Source organism: Nothoprocta perdicaria, unplaced genomic scaffold (genome assembly GCF_003342845.1).
Source record: "Nothoprocta perdicaria isolate Ctin4 unplaced genomic scaffold, notPer1 scaffold_13, whole genome shotgun sequence".
Classification (NCBI taxonomy): domain Eukaryota; kingdom Metazoa; phylum Chordata; class Aves; order Tinamiformes; family Tinamidae; genus Nothoprocta; species Nothoprocta perdicaria.
In genome coordinates this window covers 7141130-7164519 of record NW_020454427.1, presented here as the reverse complement: position 1 = coordinate 7164519, position 23390 = coordinate 7141130, and the positions used below count along the sequence as shown (strand labels likewise).

Sequence of the window (23390 nt, the reverse complement as noted above, 5' to 3'; positions counted from 1 at the left end):
GCAACGGCGGCGCGTTCGGCCCAACGGCGGCGCGTTCGGCCCAACGGCCGCGCGTTCGGCCCAACGGCGGCGCGTTCGAACGGCAACGGCCGCGCGTTCGGCCCAACGGCCGCGCGTTCGGCCCAACGGCGGCGTGTTCAGCCCAACGGCGGCGCGTTCGCGCGGCCGCGCTGGGTCGGGGCAGCGTTGGCGGCGGCGTTGGCGTTGGCGCTGCGCGGTGTTTTCCCGCCTCGCTCGGTAAGGTTTGCAGCGCGGCTGCCCCGCGGAGGCCGCGCCGTCAGACGGGAGTGTTTCCGCGCGGGGCGGCGGGGAAATGTGCCCGGGGCCGCCTGGCCTCCCTGCTTCCGTGCGCCTAATAACAACAACAGCAACAATAATAATAATGATAATGCGTCTCTGACGGTCCAGGCGAGGGTTCCTCGTGGTTTTAAATAAGCCGCAAGGGAGGGTTAGCACGGGAGGGGCACCTGGCAGCGTTCAGGGATCTAGGGAAAGGCAGGCGCGGAGCCAGGGCAGAGCGGTGCTTCGTTTAGGATGGAGCTTGCGAGGCTGCGTGGGGTCTGCTCGGAACGGGCACAACCAGCGCCTGAGTTCAGGAATAAAGGCGGAATTTTCCCATAGGCAGTTGCCTGCTTTTTGAGAGACTTTCGTGGACGGGGAAAATKAAACAGAGAGTTTATCTCCCAGGACAAACCTCTTCTGACTGTCTTCATATCTGGTCCAAACACATTGGTGACAAAATTCTGGGAAGCGGAATGCAAATAATTATTCCCGTTACCTCTGGTGGGAAAGAACTGATGAGAAGGTTCAGCAGCCTGCAGCGGTGAACGGGACGTACTCCAAGTAGACAGGTTGTGCTGGGTGTCTTTGGTGTAGGAGCTGAAGTGACTCGGGAAAGACCAGAGTGCTGAGAATCCATGAGCACTGGGACCGAAACAAGAAGCAACAGATCTCGGTCTAAAGTTGCTCAGACTGAAGTATTCCTGTAGAATCTGACATTCTGGGAAAAAAAAATCCTAAATAATCTAAATGGTAAACTTAAAGTGAGTGTCAAATTATGGGGCATCTCTGTAGCTGYCACCTTGTGCAGGGTGCTGAGGCAGTGAATCTGTGTGGTGCTTCTGCACCAAGTTAATTATCAAAATGAAACTAAAGATTCGCCCAGTGCTTCTGAGAAATGCTGACTGATTTCTCAATCTATGATTTCTCTTAATTTCCAAGGCAGAAATCGATTGCATGAAGTGGAAGGGCTCGGAGGAAGTCCATAGGTCAGCAGGCTGTCGAAGTCTGCATACCTGTTGTGTTAGGATCCATTCAAGAAGTCTTTTATTTAGACTTGATATGGGCACTAAACCTTGAAACTGCAGGCAGGTTTAAGTGCAAATTATCACAAATGTAGGTGTCCAGGAAACTTCACTGCAGAAAACTCAGGGTGATTCAGAGAATGTAAAGTTTGGGGTTCAGGCCCACAGGGGGTATTGCTTGGGGTATAGTTGGTTTTGCTTTCTCCTGTTGTAGCTGGACATTTGGRTGAGTAGCAAGGATTGGCAAAGGGCAATCCTAGGCAGAACAAAAGATGCACCTTCATCTTTTTCACTTGTGTCGCCAACTTTCGGTTTCGGTTTCTTCAAAATGCTCCAACCTGTTTGCAGGCATTTTGAGTGGCAACATTTTTTTTTCTCAAAAAAAAAAAAAAAAAGATAATAAAAGTTGCAAGTAATTATCCACCAGTTCTGTTAATGTGTTTTTGTGCTCTACGTGGCTTTACAGCATTCGTATTCCTTTACGTGGTTACAGGTTTAAAGGTTACATGATGACAGGCATGGTTACCTGCCGTGCCATTCCTGGAACAGGCAGGATTGCTACCTCCGGTTTGCAAGGAAGCAGAGAAAATAGGCAATTTTAAAGCAGGTGAAAGTGCCATTCATGGCTAAGGTCGGCAGCAGGGAATGGAGCATGCATCTAGGATTTCAGTTTTGACTTTGAGACACAGAGCTAGGTCACTGCAATTTTGTTACTCAGGAACTCAAGTGATTTATTACTCATGTAAATCAATTACCTTTGTTTTTTTTCCTCCATTCATTAAGCAGAAATGCTAATATTTTTGCACTTGCTACTAGTGGTGTGAGGCTAATATCTCAGTTTTATGTACTTTTTGCAGACTGTAATACTGTTCTGTAAATAAAAAATGAAACTTCTTATGCATTGTTACTTTGCCTTTTCTATATGTTGCTCTTGGATTCAATTAATATGAAAATAAATAATCCTTTGTTACCAAAACTGTATGGAAAGATTGAATGTTAAAGGGAATATCACAATTAAGCTGATGGTGATTTTGCATATTGGCTATTTTAGGTGAGTAAATAATGTATATAACATGCTTCAAAATGCAGAATCCAAACGAGAGATGGGTATAAGGAATATTAACACTCAACCACAAACAAGTGATCCTGATTTGGCTATTTGTATTTGCTTTAGGAAAATGAAGCGAAAATGGGAAGAAAGACTGAAGAAAGTTGAAGAACTAGCATCTTACTATGAAAGAAATCCTCTTCTTCCAGTTTACAGACCAAAACTGTCCAAACCTTTTCAGCCATCCCCTGTTTGGAAAATATTTTGTCGTCAGGCTGAAGCTTTTCACTACGTAAAAACCTGTGAAGAGGTAGATTCTTTGTTGAATGCCTCTACTCTTTGAGTACTTTCAATAGTTGCCTTCGTTAAAAAGCCCGGTTGACTGTGAAGTCTTTAGYAGGTTACAGGATCTTTTTGTTTTGAAATTGTGAAACAACAAGTAATTTTTAAAAATATTTGTWGGAGATCCTGATGCACTGAGGACAACTATAATAAGTACTGTTCTAAATTGCAACAGCTAAGGTGCTTTTTGGCAACTTTGTAGTGATCGATTGATTCTCCCATTAGATAAGCAAGGATGGCAGGAAAAATAGGAAAGAGGCAAGAGTCAAGTAAGAAGAAAGGAGAAAATATAAAAGGACCAAAAAAAAAGGCGGGGGGGGGGGGAACAGGAGGTAGAGACTTAGCAAAATAAAAAGAAAATTAACCCACCTTGTGTTACAGAGAATTTGTGAGGTATAGCAAGCTGTATACACTCCAAACTTGGATAACTCCCTAGTAAGAAGCYGGTGCAGAATATCTGTGGGCACTGAGTAAGCATTTGAAAGGAAAGGCTCAACAGCAGGAGAAAGTATTCTTGATATCTAGTCACTTAAAAGGATGTACACTTCAATGTCCTGCTGCCACAGATTTCTTGCATTGGTTTTGGACTAGACAGTTTAAATCTGCCCCGAGTTCCCACTTGTAAAAAAAGGCAGAGCTTATGTTGTCCCGTGATGTAGAAGATGCAGGGGCTATTATGTTAAGAGTGTGAAGYATCCAGATACTGTGACTTTGGGCGATGTTAAATAACTCAAAGTGTAGGCATTGCTCTCTGTCTCTTTCAGACTGTTCTGACAGTTGTTTTTCCTAAAAATATTCTCACCAACTTGTCAGGGTTTGTTTTTCTTTTCTTTTGTGTGTGCTGTTTTTAATAGAATTTACATTGATGTACATTTGTGATAGCTCTTTTGATCTCWATTCTTCAAATTTATAAGGATGCAACTGAAATCACTAAGAAGTTCCTAAKTAAAGACAGCTGCTTCAGTCAAAAAACAGTTTTTTTGGAAAAGGCTAACTAATAAATTATTAATAAATTAATGCCAAATGTGAAAATATGAACATTTTAATGAATTGCCTAAATAAAATGACCTAACTTTTTGTTTGCTTACAAAGGATGTTCATGTATTTGCCCTGGAGAAGAACACACAAAATGGGCAGCGATTTTACCTTGTGACAACGTATTGCGAGCTCTGGTTTTACTACACGTAAGTACTCAGAAAGGAGCCCCCCTTTACTGGGGGTCAGCGCTGTGGCTGGCACGGAGCTGCAGTAGCTGCTCAGCCTTGGTCACGGCCCGACACACATTACAAATATACTGCCATGACGAGTGATATATCAGTTTAAATGCAAATTAGTATAAATGCCTGATGAAAAACATAGGGTTTTGTTTTTACTTTGTGGACAGTTTCAGGTATTGACAATTTGATCGTGTGTGGAAAGTTTTTCTTTTTTTTTCCCTTCCACAATAAAACATCTGGTTATAAAGAGAAAGAAATCTTTTGTTATCGTTAGAACTGAAAACTTCATTTTTTTTCTCAACATGAATTTTTTTTTATATAATTTAGTTTAAAAATATAAATAAATGTATTTTTAGGGCTCTAAGTCATAACAGTGATATTTTATGCCATCTTTTTACTGTAGTTTTCATCATTCCTTAAATTCTTGACCTCATTTCTGTTGGTAGTACATACTGTCTATATATATATATGTATAACTATATATATGTTTTTACATATATATATATATATATACATCCCAGACCACACACCAGCATATTTTCAAAATCAGCACATATTTTCTAAAGTTAGTTACATTTTTTTCATAGAAACATAGGGCTGTTACTTACATTAGTTTTAGTATGGCTAGTTGGTTAAAATGTAAAAGAATATTTAGGTCTTGTGAGGTTCTTGTCTTACAAAGCATGTGTCGTGTTTATTATGAGAAGCTGTTGCTTTTGTGTTCCCTTAGCAAAGATTATAAAACCAGCCTGATGCACTGCTATGAAGTAATTCCGGAAAAAGACGCTTGTAAACTTTATTTTGATTTGGAGTTCTACAAACCGGCAAATCCTGGGGCCGATGGCAAGAGTATGGTTGCAAAGTTAATTGAGGTAAAACTAGAACAAAGACAGTTAATCATGTGTAGGTTAATGTTAATTAGCTGGTTTAATATGAAACTGAACTGCTTACCACTTTAATTTTTGTGATTATTCTGTAGTAAAATAATGATTTTTTAAAAAGGATTATGTAATTAGTGGGTGTTTTTAAGGAAAAGCATGCTTTTAGTTAAAGCAAAGGTTTCATGCTTTAAATGGCAGGGAAAAAGCCAAGGATGATGGTGGTTGGAAGGGTCGTGCTCTTTATAGGTTTCATTGATACGATTATTTTTATTTTAGAGTCATAGTATTGGTCCTTGTGCTCTGCTASGTAAGGTTTAAGTACATCCCTCCTAATTCTAGGCAGCTCCATAGGACAGTTCATTATAGCTGATTTAAATGGGTATGCAGAGAACCTCAGGTGACCCCACTCAGCATTTTGGTATTCACTGGTCTGTTTAGCCTCTGCCTTGGGTTTAAGTTAAGCCTGCCCTAGAAGTAACATCACTGGTGGTGGAATGGCACTCACGGACAAAGCCAAGTTGTCGACAAAGCCACTAAATTAGACTTGGAACTGAAAGAAAATTTGTCCATCTTAGCAGTGTTAGTACATTCAGTCACTTGCTCAACTCAGGAGGGACAATCTATATATGTCACATTTTGGTTATGTTTGGGAAGTTTTGAAATTTTGTGGCTGGTTTGAGGTAAGCAGTTGCATGCTCAAAATGAGAAAGTGAAAATAAAATGTAGAATCTGCATTTGTGATAGAATTTGGACTTCTCTATTAAAAATGCTAAAGAAAATAGCCTCCCTTGTGTTTATAATTTTCAGCTTGTCAACAAAAAGCTAGAAGAAATTTATGATGTTAAATGTTCAGCCAAAGATGTCCTGAACTTAGATTCCAGTACCGATGAAAAATTTAGTCGTCACTTGATATTTCTACCCCACAAGACTGTATTTAAGAATAATATCCATGTTGGTAAGTGTGTTCTTTTCTCTTACAAACTAGAGATAAAAGGTGAGGTGGTGCTGGGTTTTAGTGCCTTGTGGCATTTGAATATTTATTTTAGCAGAATTATATGGAAGCAAATACATAGTCCCAGCAAAATGATTACATATTTGTATTTCATTATGCCTCAGTATTCCTTGGGTCATCTTTTAATTTTATTCTCTATTGATTAGCCTGTTTGTTCATAAAAATGTGAACTCCTTATGTATCTATATGTTGTATTTACACAGCTGCTGCTAAGATTGGCTTTTATAGTACAATTGCATCATTTCCAAATTAATTTACGTCTTAATCTCTAAGATCCTTAGCCCTAAATACAGCTGGTTTATGCTCAGCACAGAGTCAGAAAGGCAGAGCAAAGGCAGTTTTAAGCCTTACATGAACACTATTTTAAAAAAGCAGAACACATTGATATTGACTATTGACTATTGATATAAATTAGGGTATTTCATGGGATATAGCAGCTCCAACACAAAAAAAGGGCAGTTCGAGATGCCATTTGTAGTAATATCTCTATATAATATCTGTAATAATATCTCTCACTTCAGAGAGTATTTTGAAATTACTCCAAAATACTGTTTGTGAAGCACTAAGGTGTTAGTAATGAACTCAATGTTCAACTCAGTGAACTCCGTGTTCAACTTCATAGCCTCTTCTCAACAAAAATCTTGTACCCAGTGAACAATGAAGAGCCAGCAGAACAGGAATCCAGGTTTGCCTGAATGAAGCAGGAGCTGATAAGAGAACAGSCTGTCCCGTGATGGAATTAAAAACCGAGTCGCCTTGCGAATGCAAGCAGCTTCGTTAGGCACCTGCAGCCCTGTTTTTTGGCATTTCCTGATATTCGAGGGCTTCATTCCGAAACCTTTGCTTCCTATTGCGCCTGTTTTTAAAATCAGAGGAGAGGAAGTAGAAGTGCTGTCACAAGGCACTATCTGAATAATCCCAGGGGTTACTGGCAGGGATGGAATTTACCTTTGTGACACTGATGTGCCCTGCCGTTCCTGTTCAGAAGTAACTGAGTGCCAGAAAAAAAATATGTCCTTTACTAGTGGCTTCCAATGGCAGCAGAATAGTGGGAAGAGTGGGGTTGTGCTTTGATAACTTTGAGAATTGATTTCTAGAACTGTGATACGTCAGYGGTAAATTTTTGCTTGTTATCAGTGGCTGAACTGACGAATCTATCTTGCAGCGTTTTAGCTTTTGTGCCCTGTGCTTGGCCAAGAAAGGTTTTTGTTTGTTTTTAAGGAAGATTCCAGGAGAGGAAAGAAAAAAGCCCAGACCCCAACCACTTCCACCTCGGTTGTTTTGAAAACGTTTGTACCAGAACTATTACGTTCTTCCTCAGCTCATGAATATAAGAAGTGTTGCGTTTGTGTTTTTTAGGTAACTTTGTGAGGAGCGTTTTGCAGCCGGCTGTGGCGTTACTGGAGCGCGAAGCTGCTGGGCTCACTCCAGAGGGGCGAGCGAGCCGCCTTTGCCAGAGCTCTGCACCAACACCTGGATCACAGGGTTCCCTCATCAACCCCTCGGCAGCAGAGGATGCATCTAAGAGTTGTCCATCTATTGCTYATGAAACAACAGAAAGAGGAATGTCACAGCAGGGAGAAAATTCTGAATACGCATTTCTGTTAGTAAATGACAAAGAAGGACACAAGCAACTTTTTGTGGATCTAGGTAAACGTAAGAAGTGCTTTTAAACCTGTTTGGGATGTATCTTAGAATGCGAGCAAGGTTAGGAAATCAAATATTCCTTAATCTTTAATTACAGCACTGCTTGTGCTTATTGTGGTTCTCAAATCCAGAATTCTGCCAAAGAGCACACATGCTGAAGTGGTAATCATAAAGGTACCTTAGAAGCCTGGCACGTAGAACTTCTTATATTACTTGATTTAATACTGCTGTCCTAAACTTTGAAGAACTTCTGGCCACAGAAGACTCTCTTAATTATGTTCCCAAGGACTTAGGGCATTTTACTGTTTTAGTTGAGCAGCTTAATCTTAGAAGCAGTCTCACGGGTGTGGCCTTCTGGATGGTTATGCACGTATGAATTTAGCTTTCTTCCTGCTTTTAGGATGGCAGTTGTTAGATTTTGATGACAGAATACCAGAAAATGGGGCTGGGCACTTCTTACCGCAGGGCAAGGCAGKCCCAGCTGTACACAGTCTATTCACAGTATAAATATGTTAAAAATCAGCATCATCATAGCTCCTACACACTAAACTTGCATTTTGAAAGTTCAGGCCTTTGGTTAGCAGTTTGATTAGCAACTTTTAATTCTAAGAATCTTAGAAAAATTGTTTAATGCTGAAGTGTTAAGTATTTTAAATGCCAGCCAGCTAAGAAACATCTGTTTTCCTGTAGGAGTTTATACAAAGAACAGAAACTTCCGGATGTATAAGTCATCAAAAGCAGGAAAAAACGTGATTCTGAAGATTGCAGAGGATAATAAGTTTGTCCCTACATGCGAAAATAACATTTCTCTGGAAGAAGCATACTTTCTTTCYTCTCTGGTCTGCAATGTTGGGTAATGGTTAATTTTAAAATGTTTTTAAAGATCCATTTCAATATTTTTTTCATCCTACAGCAGTTATGAACTGTATTTAATGGACAAGTGTTCCATAAACATATTGTTACAGTATGTTACAGGAAAGTAGGGCTTTCCATAAGATGCCTTGTTTTTGAAGAAAAAAAAATGGTGGGGAATCCATTCTTTTCAGCTACCTTCAAATGCCCCGTACATTTGAAGAACACAAAGCGGTCGGTATCATTTCCCCGCTGTGCTCTCTTTCTGCACACCCTCAGGAGTTGTTTTKCATTAAGTAAAAACTTGCACTGGTTGTAACTGCAGCCTCTGCGTCGCGAGCTGCTCCCGCSCCGGCGCCCGTGTCCCACGGCGCTGGCTGTGCAGTGTGCTCACGCAGTGGGTACCTGCCGCGTCCGACCTCGGTGTAGGTGAGAAGCTCAAGGGCCGAGTGCAGCCTTCTGACTGCAGCTAGTGGCACCGCAAGGAAAGGGAGCAGAATCGTGGCCGAAGACCATCAGAAGATATAGATGTCCCAATGCTATACCCAGAGTACATACTCCTGTAAGACCATGGTCCAGAACCCTTCAAAGGGCTGGATATTGGGATTGTGCCAGGAAAATAGTCTGTTACTTGGAAGGATGAAGCCCTGCCTGCTGCTGGTGCAAGTCAAAAGGAATCTGTCAAATGAGGGGGAAAGGGTGTGTGGCAGCTGTAGGCACAGTGAAAGGTTCTGTGTCACAAAACTGGGTGTTTTTCCCCTGCATTTCCTCTTTTGTTCAGGTCTGGAGATGACACAAAAATTCTGACATCCAACGCCTCAGAAGAGRAAAGAAAAACATCTGCTTTTTTAAACAGCAAAACTACTAGAAGTGCTAGAGGTACCTCAGCCCTTTTCTACTCTATAGACAAAAAAAAGGTCTTAACGGAGAGGTGCTAACCTGCCTAGGGGCTGCGTGCCCCTGTGCCAGTCACTCTGGAGTTAGCCGGATTCGTGGATGTTTTCTGTCCATCCTCTGCAGAATGCATAAAAATAATACACGTGGGTTTGTCTGTTTAACAGAGTCCACTGAAGGCTAYCAGGAGTCACCGTATCCAGAAATTGATTCTTTCGTTCGTTCTTTGGTTAATAAAGACGGGGTGCGAGGAGGTAAAAGAATCACTTTAGAAATACGTTATTTGTCAAAAGCAAACAGCAGTGTTTTTAAACAATTAAACAAGTGCTTCTTTTCCAGGTATACGGCAATGGAACTATTTCTCTCTGGAGGAAATAATTGTGTATGATATCTTTGGTTACCGCTGGTGTGAAAATATTGGCAGAGCTCACAAAAGCAACAACATCATGTATGTTCTTTCACTCTTCAGTAGCCACTTCAAAACAACTTCACTATATATTTTTCAGTRTTACTCTGTAAAAATGCTGTAAAGCTCTTATAGACAGAATCAGTCCCTTTTATCAGTACCTGTTAACAATTTCTGGTCTATTGTCCCATTGAAAAACATTTTTTTTYCCCTTAATTTTACTTTGTGACAATTTATTAAATTAAATTGTGACACAGTTTAAGTGGCTTAAGTGGTACAAGACACAATTAAATTGTGACAATTTTCTAATTTTTGTAAGAATTTGTCTTCATGCTATTTAAAGTAAGTGGCTACAGATGTTAACAGACAAGTTAAAATATGTTAAAAGCTATTAAATGATGGGTGGCTAATATCCTAAATGGCTAGGATATTGAAGATAAAGAAAATAGATATTATTCTATGTTATTAAAATAATAACTCCTACCAGGGTTTCAGCCAAGGTGAGTTTTGCCAGTCACTCCAGGAGGACTCTCTGACTTCTCATGTTTTCACCAACAGACTGTTGAAAAGTCAAGCTCTTTAGACAACAGCAGAAATGCCCTAGATCGTTAGTAGAAATATTTACTGCTTAAAAAAAAAWTACTGCTAAAAAGCCTAGTTTTGTGTAAACAACATTCAAAACAAGTGAAAGATAAAGAATTTTTTGAGAAGTGAGTAGAACCCCCTTGCCACCCACTAGACTGGATGAACTCTTGAAGTGACTTGGAGCTTGGTGTTTCCGTAACACGTCTGATGGACAACTCCGCGCTCTCAGTTGCGAAGAAATAATGATTTTTATCTAGCCTTTATAATGAAATTATCTTTAACAACAGCAGCAGCAAAATATTACCCTACAGATAGGTCATGTACGCTAATCTTTCTGTAATGACTTGTAAGGAAACTGACTAAATGTCACTTGATCTTGAAAGAAATGTTTTTTYAACTTCAGCCTGAAGTTTACTGGAAAAACAACAAGACTATGTTCAAAACAAGTATGTCATGAATGGGTCAGCATATAAAAATAATATCCATAGTGGAAAAAAAGCTGTTCGTTTAGTGTGGGACTTCCATTTTGTGGTTTTTTTTTTTTTCACTTTAGTCATGAACTGTTACTAAATGCTGTATTTTTTTAGGATTTTGGTAGACCTGAAGAAGGAAGTCTGGTATCAAAAGTGTCACGACCCAGTCTGCAGAGAGCAAAACTTCAAATCACAGAGTATGTATGTTCTCAAAGCAACTAACACTCCAAAAAGTATCAATTATAACCTTAGTAATAATACCATGTATTTCCTTTAGGTTTTCCATTGCCACCTAGGATCTGTCTTCCTTTTCTTTTCCAAGAGGTATGTGTTTTTGTGCCTGCTTTGCTCACGTGCTAACATTCTTAGGAATTAAMTTCTGTCTGCAGAAGTCTCCGAAAATCCCTGCTACCTCAGTTTGCCCATTGACTGTCAAAAAAAAAAAAATCCTGCTTCCTGTGTTTGGCTGTAAATCTATCAGCATTAGGACCAAGGAATCTTAGAGATGAGGCAGGGCAACAGGCAAAAGTCAGTGAGCCCACACTGAGCACTGCCCCTGTGCTCGAAGGGCTGGCAACAAAGCTGCTGAGCAGGCAGCACAAGGGCGTTAACACAGAAAAGCATTTTGTGTAGAAGCATCATCAAAAACTGAACCCTACCGTAGGTGTGTGCGAAACAAGCACACCAGTTCTTCTGGTAACTTAAACACGCGTGGGTATCTCTTAAGGACTTAGAGATAAGTTTCAATACTTGGTCTACTGAAACACAACTGATTCTGTTAATTTTCATGTGGAGGTCGCTTAACTCACTGATGTTTATCCACAAAGGTAGAATATTTACACTGACCTCATGTCTTTGCTAGAGCCCAAGTTCTGAACACAACAGTCCTTCCCACAGGGTAGGTTGCAAAAGCTTAATTATAATGTTAACAGCTCTTAAAATTCACACTGCAAAGTGGTACATGAGTTTTGCTTAGACAAATTTAAATGCATTTTTAGACCTTGATATATCCTTAAATAGACACTAAGACTTATCTAAAACCCTTCAACTGGTCAAACAGATTTTTATTCCTTTTCAAACAGCTGTCCATAGTGGACTGTGTCTGTAAATTAATCTGCTAGCAAACTGTGTTGTTGCCCAACTTTCTATAGCGTCTGTCTTAGGTGACATCACACAAATCCACCAATAATTTCAAATTTTCAAATCAGAGCAGYTAAAGGAATGATCATTTGCATATGGAATAAACAGTGACTTTGTTTCTAAAAGGAAGGAGAATATGCAGTAATGGATGAAAATGAGAACAAAGGGCATTCTGACTCTACAGAGGTGCCAAAAAGCTCAGTATTTCAAGAAAACTGCGCGTCTAGAGACCTCCTCCAAGCAGACAGTATGTGGGAGCAGGCAAGTGATGATGCCTGGTTCCTGGAAGCTACTGATGATGTGGAACTAGCTGAAGCTGCGAGGGACGGTCTGAATGGTGACCCACAAGAAATTCCTGATGAAGTTCTTCTGGAAGCTGTAAGGAAAGAGGATGCTTGTGCTAAGAACCCAGCTGACCCCAGGCCTGGCTAACGCACAAACTCACCCCGCTGGGGCTTCCATACAAGCGCCTGTCGTGGCGTCCACAGGCGATGCCGCGGCTTCTCTCCTCTCCCCGAGTGTGCAGCAGAACTGCGAGCGTTGCTCACAGAGGGTAGCTCACACCAGAACCATGAGCGTAGCTCACGGCGTAGCTCACAGAGTAGCTCACAGCAGGACCATGAGCGTAGCTCACGGAGCGTAGTTCACAGCAGAACCATGAGCATTGCTGCTTGCAGCTGCACAACGCGGTCACCTTAGACAGGGAGGGAGATTTGCCTGGGCTGAGCAGCCGGGGCTGAACGCCCTCCATGAACGGGGCTTCAAGGAGTTGAGCACTTTAATACTTGATGCTTAATGTGTTTTCCTCTTTTGTTAGCTCTATGGCTAAGTTTTGTTGATGAGCTGTGTAAAATCATCTCTTCAGTTACAGAAGTATGAGGAATTTATTTCATATACAATTTTAATAAAAGCTTTATCACTAGTTCAAACAATCTGTTCTCTTTATAAGGATATACTGGTTTCAAAATCACATTATTTACATAGCCAAGGAGCTTAAAAACGGATGTTCTTAAAACAGGAAGTTTATGTGATCTTAATAAGATTTGACATCTCATTAATTTGACCCGACGCTCTTTGAATGAGTTCTTATGTAGACTATTTAACAGTGGAAAGATACAGTTTCTGAGTGAGACTAATTTCTTCTACGCATTGAAGCCTACAGCAACAATGATTAAAAATACTTCAACCACTGCCCATTCTAGTAATTGTTCCCAAATAAATTTGCTGAGTCCATTAAAAAGCACTTAATGTTTCTTGGATAACTCCTCTCTTTGTACATCCAGTGCCTCTTGCAGCCTTGTATTAATATTCTGAAAGTGTCTTTCCGCACCTAGAATTCTCCTCGATTCCACCAGAAGAGCGGGCAGGCTGGAAGTTCCATACTGTTTTAAGGCAACAAAGTTACAAGACACTGTTTTTAAACACATGAAAAACAAACCATTTCCCTATCTGTATTTATGTTTCCTCCAGCTGAAACGCTGCAGTGTGACTTGTAAAAGTGAAACACAGCAAGTTGTTTAGAGGGGCTCCGGAAGCGGCGGGGTTTCCCCTAGGCAAGGCAGGCTCTAGCACTGTCAGCAGGAAGTATCCCAGCAGGGCAGAAGCAGAGCCCCTGGAAAAGRGAAGGAGTTCCAGGGCTACAGGAGAGATGGAGCTAATGATGAAATACAACTGCTGGACACTGTTACCCAAGCTGTGAGTGAGTACCAGAGCTATCCCTACCTTTGAGCAACAACAAATTACCTGTTTCTTAGAGCTGAACTCTTCAAGTTCTACAGAACSTGTTAGACCTGAGCACGACCTGAGTTACATTTCTATGGCCTGGACAGAGCCCTACGGAGGCAGAAACCTCTGAAAACATTTTGTTGCTAGCATGAGACAAAAGTGAACGAGCTGTTGCAGCATACCTAGAGCACTGATTTTGCAAGCTGGTTCCACAAAAACCTATTAAATAGTGATATGTGATTAACTCTTAACAGAAGTGCGAGTCACTTGCAGCGCAGGCCGGAGAATGGAAGGAGAAATTAGGGGGATCCATGAACAGAAACACATGCAGAATTCTTACTTACTACTGCTTTTTCTTTAGGGTTTTCTTCTCTGTAATCCAAGCAGTTTTGCTGTAGTTCCTTTAAATCAATAAGGAATTGAGTCGCATGCCTCAGGGATGACTCCCTCTCCTGTAACTGAGCATATTCTCTCTGCAGCTGTTTCAGTTGCTGTTCAGTTCTGAAAGGAACCATTATCTTTCATGACCATATCTGAGTATTTGTTTCAAGAGTTACTGCACTATATACACCCTCCAAGGAAGATTTAAGTGGTGGCTCACAAGTATTAAGAAATAATAAGCACAGGGTAGTAAGACAAACTGTATAAGCAGAGTATATAACATATTATTTAAACATGTGCACAGTTACAAACTCACACCAAAAAAAAACCCTTTTCCCACGTCTCACTTTAAAGATCTAGTCTAACAATAGCTCCAGTCTCAAACACTTAGGCTGYTTCCTCACACGTTTGCTCCGAGGCTCCCTTACATACTTATCCYGGGGGACTCTATCATGCTCTCTAACCTAGATCCTCCTCTGCCCAAGAAGCTGAAGGGCCCAGTCCATCACACCGCCTTCACAGCGTGACTAGTGTTGCACAAACCAAACAGCAACACCCATTTTTGTTGTGTGACAACAGAAAGTTTTCTTAAAAGAATCACCATAGGGTTAAAACGCAACCCAGGGGGCAGGAGAAGACAGCTTGTAGCCTGGGGGGCGGCTCACACCCACACTCCCCCCAGATACCTTCAGTTGCTCCTCCTAGTGAGCTTGGCYCATAGTACTGTAAAGAAAACAGGGCCACATGTGACAGAAAAAGGGCTTAATCTGCCTTCCTTGGATCCACGTCCCTGATGACAGGCAGCTGCAAGRCAAAGCTTGTCACTAGAACCTAACTAGATTTAGGAAGCCTAAAAAAGGGTTGTTCCAAAGAAAACAGTTTTCTAAATGTGTGTGTTTTGTATCTTAATGATACTTAAGACGGGTGCCAAGTCAAGGGGCACCAGGGGCACTGCAGGTTTCAGAGGCACCCTTGCCATCCTGCAGAGAGGTTAAACGCATTCTCCCCTGTCAGGAACAGAACCCACCCCAGGACCTTGCAAATTCCCATTCACTGCCTTGGACATTGCAGTTGTSTCATTAGTGCTCTTCCTATGAATCTATCAGCTGAAATAGTCTCCAATAGCTGAAGGTAGCAAAGAGAGCTTGTGAAAAGGACTACACCTAAACAACGGAACAATGGAAGGGATGGGTTACTCCAAGCTTCTGATGATGCAGAAATGGATCCAGAAACAGGACCACTAGGATTTCAAAGTAAAATGAGAGCACAAAAGTTACTGAGTTTTAAAATACCAGCCTCTGATTCACTAAGTTTTTCAGTCAGAAACGTACCCCATTAACTCTTCGCTGACTTGCAACAGTTGCTGCCTTTTCTTGTTGGTGTCTGCTATTACCTGCAACAATTAATGAGAAAACTGCTTGAAAACTCTTCAGCACTTCAAAGGTAAACAATTTGTATCTAATTGGCTTGTTATTTTTTTTTTTCCTTTCTGGGTTTTGTGCTTCAGATTCTCGGTACAGAAGATCCTAAGACATGAGGCTTTTTAACAGTTAAACACTGATTTCTTTTTGGTACTTATATTTTTAAATACCGTATGTTTCTGTGACTTGCTTATTTACTTAGTTGACTTTTCTGAATGCGAACACTCACCTCTGTGTGCAGTACGCTTACTCTAGTGAKAGCACATCTTTCAAATGGGTATTTACCTTAGCATTTTTTCTTTTCACATTCTTTAACTTCTGAACTTCTGTTATCTACAGAGAAAAAGAAGCATCACAGATGGACTGCASACCCCGATTTCCCTATCCTCATGAAAATCTGACTGCAAGAATTACTTTGGAATAATATGAAAAGCCACCTAAAAACTCTAATTGACAAGCATATCGATTGGGCATCAATCCTTTCCCCTCTCCCCATGCCAGAGGAACACTGTGAACAAAATTAGTTACCCTGTACCACTTGGTGCTAGCAATACTCCCTAGAATATSTTTTCTATCATTTTACATGCAATGTATAAAGCCAAAAACCTTGCAGTATATTTGCATGACAGCAGTGTTTTGTCTAAATGCAATTCTTATGAAAGTCAATACAGAGGCAGCAAGTCATAATCTACAATTAACTGCGCTTTTTAATTRTTTAACCTCACAAGTGATACAGATTTTGACATACGTATATAGGACATAAAAACACAGACATTCAATTACAATGCAGCCCTATAATCACGGCCACAAAATTGTTCTTATTTACTGTATACTTACAAGATCAGTGAGTTGGTCCTTGAAACCAGAACAGAAGCCATCAATAGCTTTTCTGCAAGTATTGGAGTCTACTCTTTGTCTGGAGAAGTCAGAGGGATAAAACAAACGCACTGCTTTAGCAGAGGTCTTCTGCATGCATTGCTTTGAGCAACAGTATCCATAGAAGACAATGTGCTAGCTCTAGGAGAGGAGGCAACTGCAGCTCTTTTAGGTAGTAGCAGTAACCCAATTTCTGCATGGGAAATCATCAGCTGAGAAATGCTGTTCTGGCATTCAGAAAAATATCAAATCCCTGGAGACCAGCTCCCTAAGATTACATATTAAAAAMTTTGCATCACAAAATTCTGACTATCATTAAAATAGCAACAGACTACTTACTTGTAATCTGCTGCTATCTTCTCAAATTCAGAAAGAACAACATCCAGTTCTGTAATATCTTTAGGAAGTCTCTTAACCCCTTTGGGACACCAAACTTGTACAGAACCTGTACAATAGCCCTCTGGGCTATCATCAGCTGGAACAAAAGAATAAACATACATATTAGGCTGAAAAATTACCATTGACTACTCAATTCATTGCTTTGAAATGTTTACAACAAATCYATCATGTACAGATTTCTCATTTTTCATCATTTCACTAAGAAAGCCTGGGAACACTTTATTACACTAACTGATAAAGCACATAACCTATTTCTCTTTTTAACTATTTGTCCTGTAAAGACTATTAGTCTGAGTGTGGGCAGCCTGCTTTACTCAAAGGAAACTCATCTGTATAAATTTCACATTAATGCCATCCATGCTTCAAAAACAACACTATCTACCAGTATGGTTCTTTAAACTATCATTCACCATTAATGAGGACAGGCAATACAGAAGTTATGAAAAGCCTATTTTACCAGAAGTATCTAATGCACTCTTCCCTGAAGGCCGATGCTTCTTTTTTTCTGGGAATTCAGTAGTCTTCTGAGCCTTCTGCAACATAAAATGCAACTTTACTTCAAAAACAAGAACTAAGTTTACTCAGCTAAAATTTTGAAAGACGGCAGTTAGGCAGATGCAGTAAAAACCTGACCTAAATTTCTGTGATGTTTGCTTAGACCTGTGTCAACAGAATCAGAGCACCTACGAGCTCGCAGCGCCAAYGGGACGGGAGGTGCCGGCTCAAGGACGCGAGGAAGGCAGCGCTGCCCCGTGAGGTCGGCCCTCTACCTTGCTCTGGCCAAAAAGCTGCCTTCATCTCTTCCTTTCACCCCCGCTACTGATCAGCAAAGAATCAGACTGTGGAAGCATCTCTGTGATTTGAGAAATCTGTATGTGGAACAGCTGTCACCTTTTGGACATTCAGATTCTTCTTCTCATCCAGTGTCCTCTTTCCTGAAGCACCATTCCTTGACGTCAACGCAGACGCAGCTGGCTCAGGTTTCCTTACAGGGGACCTGGAGTGCCCTGCTACCTAAATGGAGAACAATTCCAAGCTACCATTAACATTTTTAAATAATTCCCAGCCGGAAACCTTTAGTCTAATCTGAGGATAAAAAGGTGTAGTCACTCCCAGTGGCAATAGTTCTCTGAGCAACAGATCAGAGACAACAGATCCTCCTTACCTTTTTTTAACTGACTCAATTCATTCTCTACTTTCCAGGACACCAGCAGTAATTCCACAATAGTGCTGCATTCCTGCAGCTTACTAATGAAAGACTAATACTGTATTGAATCTGACAACATGAATTTCAACAATTCTCAACAATTTCCACATATTATAAAGATTTTTTTATGCAAAGTATTACATAGGTTTTTATATCCTAGGCCTGCTGTCTCAAGTACGCAGACAGATGCTCTGTCAACTGTGTGTCCATAAGCTAGGGAGGGAAAAGCATTTCCCAGTAATTACAGCCAGAGTGTGGCAAAAACACTTAGCTGAAAAAGCAGCAGTTTTGAATAATACCAACATATATTCAAAATCAACCGTACTAATGGAAAAAAAAMCACAGTCCTTTCACAAATATGTTCTAACTTCAATATTGAATAAATCTATACTCCATTTAGTGTTTCATTCTTTAAGAATATATATTTTGGATATAAATATACTTATTTGAAAGAAAGGTTATTATGTTCTCTGTGGACATGCCCAGGGCAGCTTAGAGCAGTGCTCTCAGTACCTGGCCATCACACAGCAATGCTGTGAGGAGCAGTTACTGAGGATCCAATSAAGACTAAGTTCTAAGGAAAGGCTAAGAAACAAATTAATGGTCTCCTCCCTCTCAACACTCCCAAAGCAAAGGAGGCATAAACTAAGTTATAAATAAATTGATATATGAATGCAACTTTTCCTCAATACCATATTCTCCTTGAGGGGCTCATCTTCAGAATGACCTCTCTTGAGCTTGGAAACCTTATCTTCAGACATTTTCAAGTGATGTCCTCTTTTACTATAAATAAATAGATAGATAGATAGATAGATAGACAGACATGTAAACCCACCACACTCAGAAGGAAAGGTTTTCAGACATATAAACAACAAAATCTTAGGTTTGGAGGTGCATTTTGTACTGCTCTGTCAGAGTCTGTGGTTTCTAAATCAACGACCTAAAAAGCTACAAAAGCGACAATCTTTATTCCTTACCAGCAACTCTTTGGACAATTAGGACAATAGAGAAAAGGTCAAAACCACCCAAGAGGGGATTTTAGGAGGAATGCAGAAGGCCTCCTTGGGGTATCTGGTAGAAGGGAGATACCTCCATACAGGCACTATGATTGTGTTATTTCATTTAGGGAAAAATTATTTCAGATTTAAACCAAGACACTTTAAAAAATAGGGAGCCTATTTGTTACTCTGGCATTAGAAGGAAAAAACCCTTGAATTATAAGTAATTATTTTTTAAACCAATTAAGCTATACCTAACAAAGCAAACTAGTTTAACTTTTTTCAGTATTTTCCATTTTAAAACTTTATAGACAGCAGCACTTAGATGACTAATACTTCATAGCGGTATTTTAAAATCCAAYGCAATCCTTTAATTAAAAAATGCACAACAGTTATTTAAATGTAAATGTCAATATCACTTATGYCTGCTTATATCAGGCAGGTCATAAATTATTTTCTAATTGCTTTTTTAATCCCCCAATCCTGTTCTTACTAGATTTGTCATCTGGAGGCTTTATGTTAAAAAATATGTCTTAAAAAGCAGTTAGTGAAATCTGACAAACAGAATATTTTCCCTGTTTAACCTGAAAAATCTAAAAATTAAAGGGTGGCGATTTGGCAATTGCTGGGTTTTTTTTTCACCAAACCTTTTTTCTGCATGTTTCTTCTGGGGATCTGAGAAATTATTAACTGATTCATTCTCTGAATGGTCTCCTTCATAAGCATCCAGAGCAGTACTGTGCAAAGGGTGATCTATAAAGGAAAGAAAAAAGCCTGTATGAAAATTGTTCCCATCTGTTCAGGCAAAGACTGTGGATATAAACGCACTGCTTTCCATCCAACATTTACTTAAAWTTTTTGTGGTTTGTTTGCTCTTACAAAAGAAGCCTCATTTAAATTATTATTTGAAAACTAGAGGAAAAAGCTATTTTATAAGATACATAGAGTAAAAAAAGCCTCATAGTTTATATGTTCATCTACCTGCTATTTCTCTACAAACAGAAAGCAGAGACGCATGGAAAGTCAGCACGTAAATATTATTGCCACATAGTTAGTAAAGCATTTTAAACTGTTTATTTAGAATTTCTCTCTTTGCTATGGCAAGTATCAATCTTCTGTACGTTCACATGGCTACTTTCTAAATTCTAACTTTTTTCTCTTTTTTAGTGACAAGATTTTTAGCAACGAGAATGATGAAAGTGCTGCAAGACAGTTACTAGATGCTACAAAAGCTTATAAAAGTGGAGTGCTTGCTGAAACTACCCAAATAACTTAAAACTATTAAACTAGCACTAAAAGAGCTTAAATACTRTCTTTGGGAGTTTCATATATATTTCTATGACTTTCTTAGAAAGAGTAATAAATATCACAGCTGAGAAATAGCTCTTAGCATTTTCTTGACAATTTCTAATTACATCATTTTTGAAAGATTTCCTCCTGCCACTGAAATACAAGACTTACAAATAAAGAGGACCTATACACAGAGATCCCTATTCCACCTAAATCAAGCGGTTCTTCAGCACACGTCTCACTGCATTAGTCTGATACCAAGTAGGGAAGTACTGATATGTTCTTGTGATTTACAGCTTTCTAAGTGACATTTGACAGTGCCAGGGCAATATCCTTAGGCACATTCCCGTTTGCTATCATATATGTTCCTGGAACAGCAGAAGTTTCACTTTTTGTACTATTTAGCAGAGCATAAGTGAAGAAATGAAACAGAATCTTCTCTTTAACTGGAAATTCTTACAGTCTTGCAATGTCACGTGGTGTAAAATTTAGGATTCAGACTACATGATCTGAGTAGCCAGTATTTTCATCAATTTTTACCCTACATGTCTCACTGCATTGTTCTAGTTAATTCCTATCAAAAAAATGTAAAGTCTCCAAACAAAATGTTTTCCATCTCTCCTTCCCATAATTTCCTTGGCAAAGGTACAATACCTCTTGCTAGATAAACAATGAAATCTTGTRCACATAAAGGTAGTTCATGAAAATCATTCTTTAAGTGACATTGAAGTTAATACCAACCAAATGAATCAGGCTCCCCAAGTTCCTCATTTTCTGCTACCTTCAAAATCCTTGAAACGTCTGGCTCGTCAGGAGGAAGCAACTTCCTTCGGGAATGGGAGCTGGCTTTGTACTCCTGAGTGCACATTAAATCAGTCAGCTCAGTTCTTACCTCTTTTTAAGTGCAAGTCACGTTAAACATGACAACAAATTTTAAGAACTTTTGACCAGAAATATTTGGGCCATACTGACTAATAAGCTACAATATAGAGTATTTGGAAAATGCCTATATATTTTTGCCTCAGGCTCTACTTKTCCCATAGGAGAAGTTACAGTATAAAACTGGCATATCCTGCTGTTTTGTATTGCATTGTAGTATGAGCTTAATGTTATTATATAAATACAAATATATAAGTTCACAAATCTTACAGCAATCCAGTAACTAGTTTACATGATCTGCAGCCTATTTCTTTTCAGATATTAAATGCTTTACTTCTCCCATATACAAACATAAGTCTCCATCTTTGTTCATGCTAGTCACGCAGCAGCATCTAATAATTGTTTTTTAAGCTGCTTTCTTTAAATTTACAGAACTATTATCAAACTTCTGCTGGTTTGAAAATGAGGGAAAACCCATTTACTTGATTAGGTACCACTTCCAAAACAAACAAACAATAATAATGAAAAAMACACCCCAAGCCTTCAATAACAGTTGCTTCCAAAATAAAGTTTCCAATTTCAACCCAAGCAATGCTCTGCRCTAACACATGCACACTGGCTTACAGAACTGATGCTGCAATGGTATGGTACACTCAACTTCACTTTTTTAACGAATCTCAAGGTAACAAAACTTACGTTTAAYTTGTTTGTGGAACTCTTCTTTATTTTTTTCTTTGAGGACATCGTTATGAATTTTATGCAATGGAACTGACCAACTGAAGATAAAACTACTGAAAGAGAGCCTCCAGAACAAACCCACTTTCTGCGTTTCGAAACCTGCAAGGGGCAGAGGAGAAAACACGCGTTAATTCAATGCAAGAGGTGCAACCTCTTGTTCGAGAGGCCGCCCTGACACCGCGCGCAGCGACAAGCCGCACTTTGGGGAAAGACAATGTGGAAAGGCGGCATCTACACTTGTGTTTTATTTCGTTTCTCAGAGCTGACGGGGAGAAGCCACCTGCAGAGCCCGCGGCCGGGCCCCACAACGGGCGCTTCCGCGCTCCTAACATGGCCGCCGCGCCGCCCAACGGCCGCGCCGCCGCGAGCCCTCTCGGACTCACCGGGCGGCGCCGCCGCCTTCCCGCCGCGATTCAAACGGGGCCGCCGGGAAGTGGAGGGAATGGGAGGGAAGGGAAGGGGCGGCTCTTCCTCTCACCGCCCCCTCGGGCCACCCCGAGAGCGCCGCGCCGCGGCGGGAGGCGGCGGCCGCGCCTGGGGACGGCCCACGGCTGGGGCGCGGGAGGCCGTTATCCACGAGCTCGGCCCTACGAGTCCCGAACTAACGCCATGGAGAATTCAAAACATYGCGAAAACACGACTTGCTGCAACAGGGCGCCAAAGACGACAGGATTGCGGTCTAACACTTATGTAGTTCCAGATCTCTGCCCTTTTACTACCTAGTAATTAAAATACAAACGAGTTTCATTGCTTTTTGAAACTAGACAGAACAAAGTCTAACAGCAGGTAGTTGAGAAGGGGCAAGAAAGACTTTMTTTTCATGCCACCCTCTCCAGCTATAGATAAGGTTTGTTATTCTATAGACTTCCCCCCCTTTTCCCCTCATTTCCAATCTAGTAAACTAAAACACAGCAAAACAGCACTTCAGGTAAAAGTGTAAAGAGGGGTCACTTGTTAAGTTGTTAGTGGCAGCATAGAGCTGAGGCTGGCAAGCCAAGGCTGGAGGACACAACAGCCCCTAGAGCTCTGGTTTTGCAGGGATAAATACCTCCTGCAGAAGGTTTTCCAGCCAAGAAAATCAGAACAAAAAKGGTTTTTTCTTTAAGGGAAAGGAATGTGTTAAGAGCATATACCTCAAAAACAGCTCTATAAGTATCATTTAACTGTTCTGAAGGAGAGGTGGGGAAAGGCTTCACTCCAGTTTATCTTTCCAAGCAACACGCATGCATTTTGGCTTATAGGCTTAACACTACCAAAACTTTGTTTTCAGGTTCCTCYAGCTGCAAATTACTAACATAACATAGAGGAATATACAGAATTACTCAAAAGGACCAAGTCCACCCTAACTAGAAGTGTGTTTGACAATAATAYCAAGGCTGCCATAACCATCATCATGATGCTTTATCTACCCTGGTCACACAAATTTGTCTATGCAGCTGTTTACTCCAAACTTGAAGTCAAAAGTCAGACCCCCTTTGCCTTTTGGGGGAAGAGAGGGAAAAAGGGAGAGGAAAGGAAGGGAAGACTGGGCAGGTAGGACAACCCAGAAGCAGCTTATGAATTTAAGACTACCAGTTTCATTCACCACCACCCCCAAACAAACAAACTTACAAAGATTTAATTGTCAAAAACTGTACTGAAGACAATTTAAAAAAAAAAAGAGAACACTGATGAA

At 40.4% G+C, this 23390-nt stretch overlaps 2 protein-coding genes across 2 annotated transcripts; one reads left to right on the top strand and one right to left on the bottom strand.

Moving 5' to 3' along the window:
* The first annotated feature begins 200 nt into the window (after positions 1 to 200).
* On the top strand, positions 201 to 12538 carry PRIMPOL (primase and DNA directed polymerase). Its single transcript, XM_026033573.1, has 13 exons — positions 201 to 237; positions 2479 to 2662; positions 3787 to 3878; positions 4642 to 4783; positions 5600 to 5747; positions 7164 to 7460; positions 8142 to 8304; positions 9085 to 9182; positions 9365 to 9451; positions 9537 to 9645; positions 10776 to 10858; positions 10939 to 10985; positions 11928 to 12538. The coding sequence occupies exons 2-13, from the start codon at positions 2483 to 2485 to the stop codon at positions 12231 to 12233; spliced, it is 1752 nt and encodes a 583-aa protein (XP_025889358.1). The 5' UTR covers positions 201 to 237; positions 2479 to 2482; the 3' UTR covers positions 12234 to 12538.
* Positions 12539 to 12757: 219 nt separating this feature from the next.
* CENPU (centromere protein U) lies at positions 12758 to 22326 on the bottom strand. The gene is made up of 13 exons (XM_026033642.1): positions 22307 to 22326; positions 21798 to 21814; positions 20840 to 20992; positions 19456 to 19561; positions 18503 to 18593; positions 17495 to 17617; positions 17061 to 17136; positions 16544 to 16679; positions 16166 to 16244; positions 15614 to 15661; positions 15239 to 15300; positions 13871 to 14027; positions 12758 to 13183 (listed from the first exon to the last, which is right to left on the bottom strand). Exons 1-13 carry the CDS (start codon positions 22324 to 22326, stop codon positions 13046 to 13048), a joined length of 1206 nt encoding a protein of 401 aa, XP_025889427.1. The 3' UTR covers positions 12758 to 13045.
* Positions 22327 to 23390: the final 1064 nt, after the last annotated feature.

Bases quoted from the DNA above. Each gene is read 5' to 3' on its own strand.
- CENPU (XM_026033642.1), bottom strand. From the start codon at position 22,326: ATGGCGTTAGTTCGGGACTC. The intron at 16,680-17,060 runs GTAAAATAGGCT...CTTTTGTTCCAG, and splicing joins GAGTGCATTAGATACTTCTG to CTGATGATAGCCCAGAGGGC. The intron at 13,184-13,870 runs GTAAGTAAGAAT...GCCTTAAAACAG, and splicing joins ACCCTAAAGAAAAAGCAGTA to TATGGAACTTCCAGCCTGCC.